This window comes from Peromyscus californicus, unplaced genomic scaffold (genome assembly GCF_007827085.1).
Source record: "Peromyscus californicus insignis strain IS unplaced genomic scaffold, ASM782708v3 Scaffold_5__1_contigs__length_169319896, whole genome shotgun sequence".
In the NCBI taxonomy this organism is placed as follows: Eukaryota; Metazoa; Chordata; class Mammalia; order Rodentia; family Cricetidae; genus Peromyscus; species Peromyscus californicus.
In genome coordinates, this window is record NW_026294573.1 from 35,120,909 (window position 1) to 35,134,364 (window position 13,456).

The 13,456-nt window shown below is 46.5% G+C and overlaps 1 protein-coding gene across 1 annotated transcript in view; it reads left to right on the forward strand.

Moving 5' to 3' along the window:
- Szt2 (SZT2 subunit of KICSTOR complex) overlaps positions 1-13,456 on the forward strand; it is a 46,174-nt gene that overhangs the window by 389 nt on the left and 32,329 nt on the right. Inside the window, exons 2-7 of the mRNA XM_052718090.1 lie at positions 3,162-3,287; positions 3,937-4,110; positions 4,379-4,549; positions 8,529-8,660; positions 9,480-9,621; positions 9,959-10,065. Coding sequence (XP_052574050.1) covers positions 3,162-3,287; positions 3,937-4,110; positions 4,379-4,549; positions 8,529-8,660; positions 9,480-9,621; positions 9,959-10,065 — 852 coding nt within the window. The remainder of the gene's footprint in view (positions 1-3,161; positions 3,288-3,936; positions 4,111-4,378; positions 4,550-8,528; positions 8,661-9,479; positions 9,622-9,958; positions 10,066-13,456) is intronic.

Below are 13,456 nucleotides of genomic sequence, written 5' to 3' on the forward strand. Positions count from 1 at the left end.
CTTGATTTGGCTTTAGCAGTCCATGCTTTTGGAAAAGCCCTGCAACCGTTCTAGCAGTCTTAACTTCCCAGATCCAGTTTCCTTCTTTATAAAAAACGTTTGTTCTGTTATGTGGCTTGGGGATCAAGTCAGATGAGGCACCCCTTAGATGCGAAGAACTCATGTAGGGAATCTGGCAGTGTTTATTCTCAAGTACAGAGCAGAAAACTGAAAAGTCAGAGCAGATGAGGTGTCTGATCATGCTAAGATACCTGAGGACTGCTCATTCTAGCCGGATGAGAGGATCTCAGAAAGAAACAGAACCTTAGATTTGGCTAGAGTGGCCGTGGCCACAGAAGAATACTTAGGAGGGAAGGGCGATGGATGTGTGTAATGATAAAACAGTAATGGCAACTTGTTGACTTCTCACTGCTTGCCAGCCACCACCCTGAGCACTTTACCGTTACCAGTTCTTTCAGCCCTGTCAGGGAAACACCATTATCACCCCCCTTTTCAGGAAACTGAGGTACAGCTATTAAAAGAAATACAGTTGCACAGCCAGTATTAGGGCTAGAATTTCCAAATAGACAGGTCTAGCTCTAGACCTACAAGCTGTCCTCTGACCTGCACATGTACGCTATGACACGTTGTGCTTGTGTGCGTACACACACAAAGTACTTATACATATGTATGAGTACACACACGTGTGTGTCTGCGTGACTGTGACAGGGAAACTACACATGGGAAAACTCAATGAGTAGTGTAGAAACAGAATACCAAGAAGAAAAAGTGACGTTTAGAGATGTTAGGCTCCCGAGGAGAAAAATGAGTAGTGCTCTAGACTCAAAGTTGTGCTGCGTGTTAGGGTGGATGCAGACTGATGCACTCCTTGGCTTTGGGGAGGAAATGAACATTGACTTATACTAGGTGTTTCAGAAGAACAAATGAGGATGTTTAAGGTTTAGTGGGGCATTTAACCTTCCTCTGTAAGCAGTTAGGTGGAGCTCAGGAAATGTAAGTTCTCTGAGTATCTAATACAGGTACAATCCTCATGAAATAGTCACTCTTGTTAGCCCTGTTCACAAATGAGAAACCTCGCAGAGTCAGCTTTGGTCCAAGGTGCTCTTAACACTCGAATGCCTGCTTTTACTGTAGCGGTGGGTGAGGGGACTGAGACCAGGCAGAGAGAAGGTTCATCTTGAGGTCATGCTAGAAGTTCAGGTTTATAATGGCGAGAGGCTTCCAATAGGAGGGAGGTATCCACATTATTTTGTGGGAAGACAGCATATGGTTTGTCTTAGAAAAGGCTCGGAGAATAATTTGGCCCTTAATCTCAAACCCAGAAAAGGAAGCACAGTGCCTGGAAGCAGATATTCAGCTTGGCATAAATGGTATGTAGGCCTCGATGACTATTCTAAACAGTGACAGCCTTCCTCCGACGTTGTTCTTCTTCCCATTTAATTGCAATATCCCCACAGAGATGTTGTTATCTAGATATTACAATAAAGAGATTGAAGCCTGGAAAACATTTCAGTCACCTGCATGATCACATGCATAGCATATAATAGAATACTTCAGAATCCAGGTCTCTGATTCCCAAAGCCCGCTCTGTCTTGTTTATCGGACTGCTTCAAAAGTTAGGCATCATCAGACTCAAGGGAGGTTGGTATTGAGGTCTTGAAGTTCCATATGAATGTGAATGCTATGAAACATAACTAATTGAAAAAATTCTCAAACAGTAATATGGAAAAATCCCAGGGGAGCTAGTTAAAATGTAGATTCTTGGTATCTGTCAGCTCTTAATTCAGTTGGTCTCTGATGGTACCCAGGAATCAAATGTGCATTTTAATAAACAGCTCAGGTGATTCTGGTGCAGCTGGTGCTTGAATCCCACTTTGAAAAACATTCCAGCTGCTTAAATTCTCTTAAGCCAGCCTTCTGGTTCTGATAAAGTACATCTTGAATGTCTGACAACTTAGGAGACTTTGGAAATGTTTGAATCAAAGGATCACAGATAAAGGGGAATTTTCCCAGAAAGCTAGGCAAACATGCCTGGTTCAAGATGGATTCTGTAAGAACTGACAGGTGAAACCAGACTTCAGTTTGGCCTTGGAGAAATCAGTCATTCCAAAGAGCATTGAAAGAAAGAGAAAGGTAAAGCGGTGGAAGCTGTACATTGTGAAACTGAGTGCTCAAATGCTCGTTCAGTAATGCAGTGGTTGTCTCTGCCCTCCATCCGGGTCATCTCCTGTAGAGAGCTCTGCTGGACCTTCATCATCCCATCCTCCTAAGACCCTGGACAGGATCAGGCTACTTTGTTTCTTGCTGTCATAAAACCACATTCTTACCCATTAGCATGCTCATTCAGTTTGTAATGATACAGTAACTAGGGTGATTATTCAGTTTTTGTGAATGATAGGTAACTTGGTCTGCTGGGAGTACAGGCTTGGGCTGGTGATAAAAAAAAACTTGGGAGAATCAGAAAGGCAGCTTGCTGACCACGAAGTCAAGCCTATTAAGATTTACCACTTGGACAAAATGATAGGTTTCTTCCTGTCAGAGTGTACAGCTGCCATAGTATATGTGTGGACAGAGGATAATACGTCCTGTGTCATCTTTGGCAGGGGTTTGTATGGTAGAAAAATAAGGATGCTGTTGAACTGACCACCCCTGAAGACTCAGGGGAAAGAAACTAAAGCATTGACAGTTGATAGGCGTATGAGTGGAGAGGGTGACCCACAGGAACTTGATAACACCTAGGAGGCTTCATGTGCTCAGGAATCTTAAACATACTCAGTGAAGGTTTCTTTAATGTCGGCTGTGGGTAAGACTGAGACGGTTACTGACAAGTATTCATGTAGCAGATTGGATACTTACTGGGTCTCATGTGAATCAGTGTGCCAAGCACAGGGGCACAAAAACAGAACAAGGCATCTCTCCTACCTTTGGGAGCTTATGGTTTATAAGAGAAAGACGTAAGCGTTTGTGGAAACACACTGCAAGAAGCTAAGTTTCCTGCATCTCTGTGGGGGTCTGTTGGGAACACTCCTCATGATAGCAAGGATAGATGTCACCTCTGCCGCCTTTCCTGTTACTATGTGGGCTCCTGGGCAAGCTGCTTGCATTGGATGTAGATATACTGGGAACTCAGTGTCCTCTTTGTCTTCTATCTCTCTCATTAGGTAGAAGAAGCTGGCCAGGTGTTTCTGTTAATGAAAAAAGATTATCGAATCTCCCGAAATGTTCGCCTGGCTTGGTTCCTTAATCATCTGCATCAGACTGTTCAGGCCACACCCCAAGAATTCCTGGTATGTCCTAGTGACAGGTGGGAGGTGAGGGCATGGCCCAGAAGATCTCTTTTCTTTCCTTAGAGCTCTAAGGCTGGGAGGGGCGGTGGCTTTACCTGCAAAGTGCTTCCTTACAGAAAATTTGTTCATACTTTTTCTAGCTAGTGAGGCAGAGGATCTGTGGTTGGTTTATTGCAAGTGGAGCCAGTGGAGGGTCATTTTGGATATAGGAGGCAGGTCTAGGGAGCACTTCATATAGAGGATCCCCTTGGACTGCATAGCAGTACTTTAGGTTGCTGTTAGGATTGTGTTCGGTTTACAGATGAAGACACTGATGTTAAAGAGTTGAGTGCTTTTTCTGTAGCCTCACAGCTACGACGTGGCCAAACTGGGAGTCAAAGAAGAAAGAGAACTCTTCTCAACCTTTTTTTTTTTTTTCAGTATGTCTATGTCTGAGTGTATGTCACATGTGTGTCTGTGTGGAAGTGTATGTCTCATGTGTGTAAGTGCCTGTAGAGACCAGAAGAGGGCATTGGATGCCCTGGAGCTGGAGTTACAGGTGGTTGTGAGCCACCTGACATGGGGTCCTCTTTGAGAGCACAAGTTTTCTTAGTCACTGAGCTGTGATGTCTCCTGCCCATGACCCCTTCTTTCTCCTCCATCTTGTCAGCTTCAGTCTGAGCAGGAGTTGGAAGTCCTCAGTGTTTTGCCCCCTGGATGGCAGCCAGATGAACCAGTGGTCCCAAGGCCCTTCCTTCTTGTCCCTTCCACACGGGTCACCTTCCTGGCTTGGCAGTATCGTTTTGTTATTGAGCTGGACCTCAGCCCATCTACTGGCATTGTGGTAAGTGGTTTGAGGGGAACAGTAACAGAGATGGAATGATGAGAAGCAGGGAGAGATGGGAAATGAAAACAACCTCAGCCTTATGGGAAAAGACAAGCCTGTGAATGCATGATGGGTGTTCAGAAACAGAGCCTACTCCGTGTCCACGGGCACAGTCGATCATAAGAATGGGGTCCTGCTGGTCCCGGAAGCCTGCTTATTTCTATACTCTGCTTAGAGCTGCTTTGGACACTCTTGTGAGATCTCTCTCTCTCTTCATTGCCCTTAGGATGACTCCACGGGGGAGATCTTGTTTGATGAAGTTTTCCACGCTCTGTCCCGTTGTCTGGGCGGGCTGCTTCGGCCCTTCCGAGTGCCTGGATCCTGTATTGACTTCCAGCCTGAGATCTATGTAACAATCCAGGCCTATTCCTCCATTATTGGCCTGCAATCCCACCAGGTAGTGTGTCTTTTCTCCACGCTTGTACCTGCAGACTGAGTTTCTGATCTAACCTGTTGAGACAACGCCCTATCCTGTCCCCACTGTTTGTACCCAGGTACCAGGTCCTCAGTTTTTCGGTCCCTCCCCCATCCTTCTCATTACACCTAGTGTGTCTGTGTCTGTGTCTGTGTGTCTGTGTGACTACACCTTGTTGGTGAAAGTCAAAGGACAGCTCATGGGAGTCAGTTCTCTCCTTCTACAAGCATGGGACTCAGGCCGTCAGACTTGGTAGCGAGTATCTACCTGCTGGGCCATCTAGCTCTCTGTCCCCCTTACCCCCTTGGCAGAGTCCCATGTCGCTCAGGCTAACTTTGAGTTTGCTGTGTAGATGACCTTGAACTTCTGATTACTGCTTCCACTTCTCCAATGCTGGGGCTTGGAGGGTGTGAGCCACCCAGGGCTTCACGCATGCTCAAAGGTACTCTATCCATGGAGCTACAGCCCCAGCCTCTGCTGGCTTCTTGAGCGTGCATCGGATTTACTCTGGCAAGTCTCCCCTTGGTTGGTTGCTCAGGTCGTAGAAGAGCTTTCCTCTGGTTAGTTGGCATTGGTTAGTTAGACACATACTTCTCTACCCATCCTGTAAACATCTTTGGTGTCTGGCCCTTGACTGTTTTCTTTGCTCTCACGCCCCCCCACCCCTGACACACACACACACACACACACACACACACACACACACACCTGGTGAGGACCCCAACCCTCACCTTCCCCACCAACTCCTTTAGTTCTGTGAAATGGTTTCTGTTGTGCTGACTCCTGTGAGGAGCCCAGGACACAATCTTTTAGGATACTCTTGTGGATTCTGAGCTATTACAATCCCCAGAAACATAATTTATTTTAACGACAGAAAAGGGTTCTTTTCTGAGGGCCCCGTGCGCAGTCAGGTGTCATGCTGACTGCTCAAGTCATGGAACGGTTTCGGATAGCAGAGCAGCCTATCGGAAAGCATTCCTTCTGGAAAATGTCCAGATCTGTTACTGAAATACTTGTTTTTGGCTTAGATAAGCGTTGGCCCAATTTCCCCTCATCTGCTCTTTACCACCCTCAGTTCACTGAAATCATCCCTTATGGCTATAGTGTCACCCTCAGCAGTCAGATTTTTCTTTGAGTGTTCGATGCCAAGAACAGCACCTAAAGGTCTGAAGTGTTCAGAGAACAGTTGGTACTTGCCAGGTGTCAAGGCAGGACTGCCAGCCCTCTGCCCGAGTTTCAGGTGTCTCCTAACAGCCATTAACTGGTGCTTGGAGGTTGTACCTCCCGACGGAGGCCTGGCTCTGCACACACCCATAGCCATCAGGAAGAGCATGGCTGTTAGGTCATCATTCACATACTATTCCTCTTGACTGGAGCCTGAGCCATACCATGTCTAGGCTAAGTCCTGGGGGCTCAGATAAACCAGATACTGCCTGTCCTGATGGAGTAGTTAAGAGCTTAGGAGGGGAGCCATTAAAGGAGATAATTTCAACTGAGTATGATAAGGGCACTGATAGGTTTTGACACAGACACTGTGAGAACACCAGTGGGGAGCATCCAACAAAGCCCAGTCTTTCAGACAAAGGCACACTGAAACTGAGCCTTGTTTTTGGAGACAGGATCTTGCTAAATAAACCTGGCTGGCCTGGCACTCTTTATTTTCTGCTTCAGCTTTACAGATGCTAAGATTACAGACATGTACCATCATACCTGGCTGTGTGTGTGTGTGTGTGTGTGTGTGTGTGTGTGTGTGTGTGTGTGTACTAAGGATTGAACCTATGGCCTCATTCATGCTGAATAAATGCTCTACCCTTGAGTTATATCTCCAGTTCTCTTTTTATATTTTGTATTTTGTAATGGGATCTGACTAGATTTTCCATGCTTTGAAGTCACTATATATCTTTGACCTTATGTACGATCCTTCTGCCTCAGTCTTCCAAATAGCTGGGACTGTAAGCCTGTACCACAAGTCCTGGAGCATGAACTGAGGCATGAGGAAAAAAAAAAAATAATTATTTGAAGAAGGGGAAGTGGGGTTTTCAGTCGAGTGACCAGTGGTTGGGATAATTAGCCATAGGTAGAAGGGAACCACAAAAGTTTTGATTTGTACAAAGGGAAAAGTCATTTGTTTGTGGCCAGTATAGGGGAGAGCCTTCAAGAGAAGAACAGGCTGTGAAGATAATTGAAGTGTGGGAAAGAGGGTGAGGCCCAGACAAGGACAGCAACTGTAGGCAAAGAGGATTTTTCTCTCTGTAGTTGCTGCAAACAGTATCCTACTCCAAAAGAAAAAACAGTAAGGGCCAGTGAGGTGACTCTAGTTAAATGATGCTTGCCACCATGCCTGAAGACCTTTGATCCCCAGGACCCACAGGCTAGGAGAGGACCAGCTTCTGCAAACCACCCCCACCCCCCACCCCCCTCGCAAAAAAAGTTAAATACATAAATTAAAAAAAAACTTTTCAAAAACGTTAAATCACATTTTTAATATATGTCCACTGAAGGAGATTTGAAAGCTACCTTAAAATATAAAGAAATAACAAAACCTACCCATAATGTAATACTCAAAAGGTATTATTGTTGTTTCTTTGTAGTCTAACTGGGTTAATCCTCCCTTACCATATCTCTTCATCCAAAAGAGGAGGGAAGGCCGTCATGTACCTTCCAAATAGATGGCTCATGTCCTGTGGTTTTGTAATAAGAACATTGTCCCATGTCAAAAAAAAATAGGATTTTTAATGACAACTTTATTTACTTATTTTTTGGTAGGATATCTTTTGAGCAAGATCTCAGCCCAGAGTGGCCCAACGTATAGTTGTACTCAACGTGTAGCCCAGGCTGGCCTCAAACTTTTGATCATCTTGCCTTGTCTTCCTGCTGGGATTATAGGTGTATACTGCTGCTTCCAGCTGTGAAAACTTAGGGTTTTATCCAGATGTATTTCAGTCTCCTGTGGTCCTAAACAGTAGGAGTACATTCTCATATTTCTGTGGTTCCAGATCCTGACATTTCTCCTTCTGTTTACCATCACACAGACCCGAAGAACAGTCGTCCCTAGTCCCTTCCCCAGTCAAAAGCAGGGACAAAGAAGCAGAAGTGGCTCTTTGGCAGGAGGACAGGGAAGGATGAGGGCAAAGGGATCCTGAGGCCCACATAGGGACTGCAGGCCCATATGCAGTCGGCACTTACTCATGGTTGAACTCAAAGGAGAAGGGCCCACAGAGAATGCATGAGACATGAAAGGTGCAAGGTGATAAGATTGGCTTTGGGGAAAAAGAGGAGGAAGAGAGAGGAGCCGTCTCTTCAGAGCCTTGAAGAAAGAGCAAGAGCATGGGCGGGGGTTCACCTGTAGCCACCTTCAAGGGCGACCGTCTGAGGCCTGCAGAGTGGTGCATCCTCTAGGTCAGTGGGTTCCTAGTGGCTGACTCACTTGCTCCCTAAAGAAGAGTGGGAAGTATCTGCTAAGGGAAAGAAAGGAAAGGATTTTCCTTGAGGGGGAATAAAGAGTTTGAACTTTAAGCAGAGAAAGGATCCAAAATAGCTTGTATGTGAAGTATATTTAAGGAGAAAAAGGAATAAAAGGGCATGGGTTAGAATAAGAAAGACTTTGCCAGGCAGGGAAGAACAAGTTTACAGATAGAATTCCATAGGCCAACATGGAAGGTACTAGAAGGTCCTAGGGCTGCCTTAAAGGAAGGGTGGGGAGTGAGAAGCCCAGAGTATAGGACTACGGACATAGGGACATTGTGACCCTAAGTTCAGGTGGATAGTGACCTGAGCTCCTGAGCAGGATTGCAGTGTTCTGGGGTGAGGATGCTGGTGTAGACTGAGGATATGAAGTTAGACTTCAGGTGCCTGTTGAACAAAATGTCAGAACTCCCTAAGGGGAGATGTGCAGAAGAATAGAAGTGTAGTGCCCAGTGCTCTGCCCACCCCATCTCAGCCTGTCCCTTGTGCTTCTCAGGTTCTGGTGCAGGGTTGCCTTTTGGACCCTTCCCAGCGGGAGGCGTTCCTGCAGCAGGTGTATGAACAGCTCTGCCTCTTTGAGGATAAGGTGGCCACCATGCTGCAGCAGCAGTATGAGCCCCAGAGCCAGGTAAGTGGGGAAGAAAGGGGCCGTGGCCATTCAGAGAAGAGGAGAAGAGCTAAGGACAGAGGGCGAAGGGGAGCCTTAAGTCCACTAGACAGGGAGAGCAGAAAGGGTTAAGACAAAAGACAAAGTGACAGAGGCAGCTCGGGTGGAATCCCCCACACCACAGACTCGTGCTGGGAGAAAGGATGAAGGCTGTTGGCCTGTGCGGGTTTTTGTTCGGTTGGTTGTTTTTTTTGTTTTCTTTTTTTTTCTTCTCCAGTCCTGGGTCTGGAAGTGATCATGGGCAGCTTTGATCACTATTTAGCATTCTGCACAGTCCGGGCAAAGCTGTTTGGCTTGCTGGTGTGTTCTGCCTCGTTACTTTGGAGACTGGAGAAGTGATTGTACAAATCGGATCTGATGACTGCCCTGTGTTTGGCTGGTTGGGAAATACTTGAGAAGAGTGATGGGGAAATGGGGGAAGGGAGCTCTCTTGGTGGAAGGTGGGGTCTGATCCTTGAGATGGTGCGTTGCTCCCTTCAAGCCGTCTGAGACTCAACACCTTAGCACATGCTGGGCGTGAGGACACAGCAGAGCTCAGCTGCAGAGTCCAGAACTTGGGGTACTTAGGATACACCTGTCTGACCTGAATACTGTTGGGCTCTGAGTTCCGGTTTGAGGGCTCAGTGTCAACTCAATGGTAGACCACGTGCCTGGCACGTGTGAGGCCCTAGGTTCAGTCTCCTGCACCAAACAAGAGACAGAGAGGAAAATCTGGTTTTGCTCTAGAAGGGGTAGCAGTACTGACTGTGCCATTTCTTCTTTTCTGTAATTTTGGGCCAGGTAGAAGACCAGTCCCCAGAATCAGGGGAGTCCCTGGGACGGAAGATAGGAGTCTCCATGGTGACAGCTGATCTTGGGCTGGTCAGTATGATTCGTCAGGGCATCTTGGCGCTGCAGTTGCTGCCCTCAAATTCTAGTGCAGGTCAGTCGGAGATATACTGGTGTAAGTGGGACATGGGTTCAGAAAGAGTAGAGCGTTGTTGGCAACGATTGAGGTTTCCCCAGAACTAATGAGCCCCTAGTTTGCAAACTGCAGGTCCTTCCTGATGGTTTTCCCAGTGCCCTCAGCACTAGCAGAGACCTGATGGGAAGGCCACGGTCTAGGAAATCTGTGGGGAGGAGCACCTAAGGGAGAGCAGGGGGAAAGGGGCAGAAGAAAGGTGCTGTGGGCAGACGCAGGGCTTCGGGGCACTGTCGGTTAAATCTCCCTTTGGCTGGAGGAGCCACCGTCTCCAGGGCTGTCCCCTTTCCTGCCTCAGGTATCATCGTGATCACAGATGGGGTCACCAGTGTCCCTGATGTCGCTGTGTGTGAGACCCTACTGAACCAGCTCCGCAGTGGCACTGTGGCGTGCTCCTTTGTGCAGGTGAGGACTTGCTAGGAAGGAGGAGTGGGAAGCAGGGTCTCTCACGAAGTCAGGAATGGCCGGTTACTTTTTTACAGGCGAGATTTCCCAAGTGAAGATGATGACATGGTTTCCTGGGGAGGAGGTGCCAGGTCTAGAGCAGGGTAGGTGACAGTGGTGGGAGAGGACTCTCATTGTTGTCGGTTTTCCTCAGGATTTGTCCCCTTTTCTTAACGTTGTGGGGAAAAGAGTGGAAACTTTGAAATCGTCAGTTCTAATCCCACCTGCCCACGTAGTTCCCGCTTTAGTTGCATGGGTCAGAAAACCCAGCTCAGACTAGCTTAACCAAAGTAGGAAGGGGAGCCCTATTCAGGACACTACCACTAATTTGGATGGGTAGACTTGCAGGGCAGGGAGCAAGAGCTATAGGAAGCAAGGCCTGAGGGTAGACATAACCAGGGCGTGAAACACCTATTCTGCTGTGTAAAGAAGTTTAAGTATAATTCACTGAGTGATGAAGGTTTGTGGAAGGAAGTTGAGCTCCTGTTTTACACACACATTTTTACTGCTTGGTGGAATAAAGACAAGATAACATTCAGATCTGTGCATACGTTAGTGGTGCCTGTAGTTCAGTACTACATCACAGTGAGGCACATTGCCTTGAGAGTTAAGCTTGCCAGGTGGAACCTTGGCATTGCTTATTAGCTCTGTGACGTTGGGCACATCGCTTTCTCTCTAGGTGCGATTTCTCTGTCAAAGGAGATTGTAAGAGTGCCTACCTGATGGGCGAGCTCATGCATTTAAAGTACATAGGGTGCGCAAACTTGGGTCATAAAAGGCGGCTCGTCGTGGCAGTTGGATACACAGCTCCTGATACTGAGGAACTAGCAGGAGTTGAGAGGTAGAGATTTTAGATTTGTCAGGGTGCATGTGCTGATTGAGAAGAGAGGAAGGTCTCGGAAGAGCCCCAGGGAACACCAGCAAGGAATGAGGGGCCCTGGTCTGGAGAGTGTGATGTCAGAGAGTCGGAGGTTTGGAAGGAAGGGGCGGTTAACTTAGTGAGAGGCAGCAGAGAGATCACGTGGAGTGAGGAATGAGAAGTGCCCTTTGGACTTGTTGATTAGGTTGTTCTTGAGCCATTTCAGTGAAGAGGTGGTGCAGGAAGTGTGGATTGCAGCGGACACAGAGGAAGAGATAAAGACAGAGGCTGATGTGGGAAATTTGGCTGAAGTGAGGAATAAGAGAGAATAGTAGCCAAAAGAAAATAAAAGGTGGACCAGGGTGTGTTTTTTTTCTGTTTGGTTTAGTTTGCTTTTTAAGGTAGACACTTAAACATGGTTCTTTTATCTCATTGCCATATAGTCGTCACTGCATAGTGACAGGTTTCAGTCATTGTCATACAAGTAGGTATTTCATATGCCTTGGCCACATTCACTCCTGGCCCCTCACGTCCTCTCACCTCTCACTTATCCTTTGTTCCCTCACTGCCCTTTCTTCTTGATGTCATCATAGATATGCAAATGATTTATTTATCTGCATAAACTCTAGAATCCACAAATGAGAGAAATGAAATATTTGCCTTTCTGAGTCTGGCTTTTATTTCACTTAATGTGATTACCTTCAGGTAGGTCAGTGTTCCTCTCATAAGCAACATAATTTAGTTCATCACTGAATAAAGCTCCATTGTAGGGACTGGAGAGATGGCTCAGTGGTTAAGAGGACCCAGGTTCAATTCCCAGCACCCACATGGCAGCTCACAACTGTCTATAACTCCAGTTCCAAGGGGTCTGACCCCCTCACACAGACATAAGTGTAGGCAAGACACCAATGCACATTAAACAAACAAACAAAAAATTCCATTGTGTATGTAGACCTCATTTTCGTATCCATCTCTCGTTGGACACCTAGGCTAACCGTCTGACTTGGCTTTTGTTAATATGGCTGCAGTGACTGTAGAAGTACAGTTGTCTCTGTGGTGTGTTGACTTACTTAGAGTTCTCAGGGCACATACCTGGGGGTTGTCAAGCTGGGTCACATGGAAGTTATACTTTGAGTTTTTTGAAGACCTTCCATGCTGATTTCCGTAGTGGCTGAACTAATTTACATTTGTGCCAGCAGCATGTGAGGGTCCCCTTCTCCCAGCATTCTTATTGGCATTTGAGGTCTTCTTAATGATAGCCATTCTAACTGAGAGAGATAGAATCTCTATTATTTTAATTTGCTTTTTTGTTTGCTTGTTCATAGTTCTAAGGGGTCATGGTGTCTGAGAAGGGTTTAAAAATTAGGGGAAAAAACAGAAAAAGGATCTAATAGTCCCTAAACTGACAGGAAAACATTGAGTCTAGAAACAGATGGGACAATTCTTTTTTTTTTTTTTCTTTTCACTTTTTTTGTTTGTTTGGTATGGTTTGGTTTGGTTTTTCGAGACAGGGTTTCTCTGTGTAGCTTTGCACCTTTCCTGGAACTGACTCTTATAGCCCAGGCTGGCCTCAGACTCACAGAGATCCTCCTGGCTCTGCCTCCCGAGTGCTGGGATTAAAGGCGTGCACCACCACCTCCCGGCAATGGGACAATTCTTTATGAGCAAGTGTCATTTTTTTTCTTTGAGACTAAAATTTAGAAGTTAAAATGCATATAAATTCTACCAAGGGTCTCTGCTTCCTCTCAGAAGTAGAAGGTGATGGTAAATACATAAGGAGGGAAAGCCAGCTTTGGGAAGAGGGAGCTGTTTTGAGGACAGCCCTAAAGAAGTAGCTGGTGGGGTGTTGTGTTTTGATAGGAGCAGTCTTCACAGTTTCCTTCACTAAGGCATCAGTGTAGACGTGTGATGCTGGCTGGGATTTTGCAGTAAGAACAGAAGAAAATAGAGACTTGGGTATTTGACAGTGATGCTTTCGGAATTGCTTGATTGTGGTGTCCAGGCTGGACTGGGAAATGAGGGTCAGGATGATGCAGATAGGCTTGGAGACAGCAGAGGCCAAATACCTGGCAGACAGTCTCAATGAGGTCAAAGCGCAGCAGGAAGAGGGTGGAAGGGAGCTCGAGGGCTGTTGTACTGTGGGATGTGGCAATTTGGAATTGCAAAGGTGAATTCATTCCAAGTGAAGCCAAGGGCCGGTGTGTAGACAGCTGCAGATGCGTGGAAGAGCGATGGAGGTTAGGAACCAAATGGCCAGGAAATCCAGTGAGTCACGTAGAGCTGGTCCGCAAACATTTCCTGCGGAGGTCAGGCAGTAAATATTTAAACTTGGCGGGTCTCTGTTTCATAGCTGCTTGGCTTTGCTGTGTAGTGTGAAAGCAGCCACAAAATGCAAAATGAATAGGTGTGGCTGTTCACAAAACCTCATTGACAAAAATAGGTTGATTTGGCCTATAGATTAGAAGTGGTTTGATCTACAGCTGTGGTGTTGGT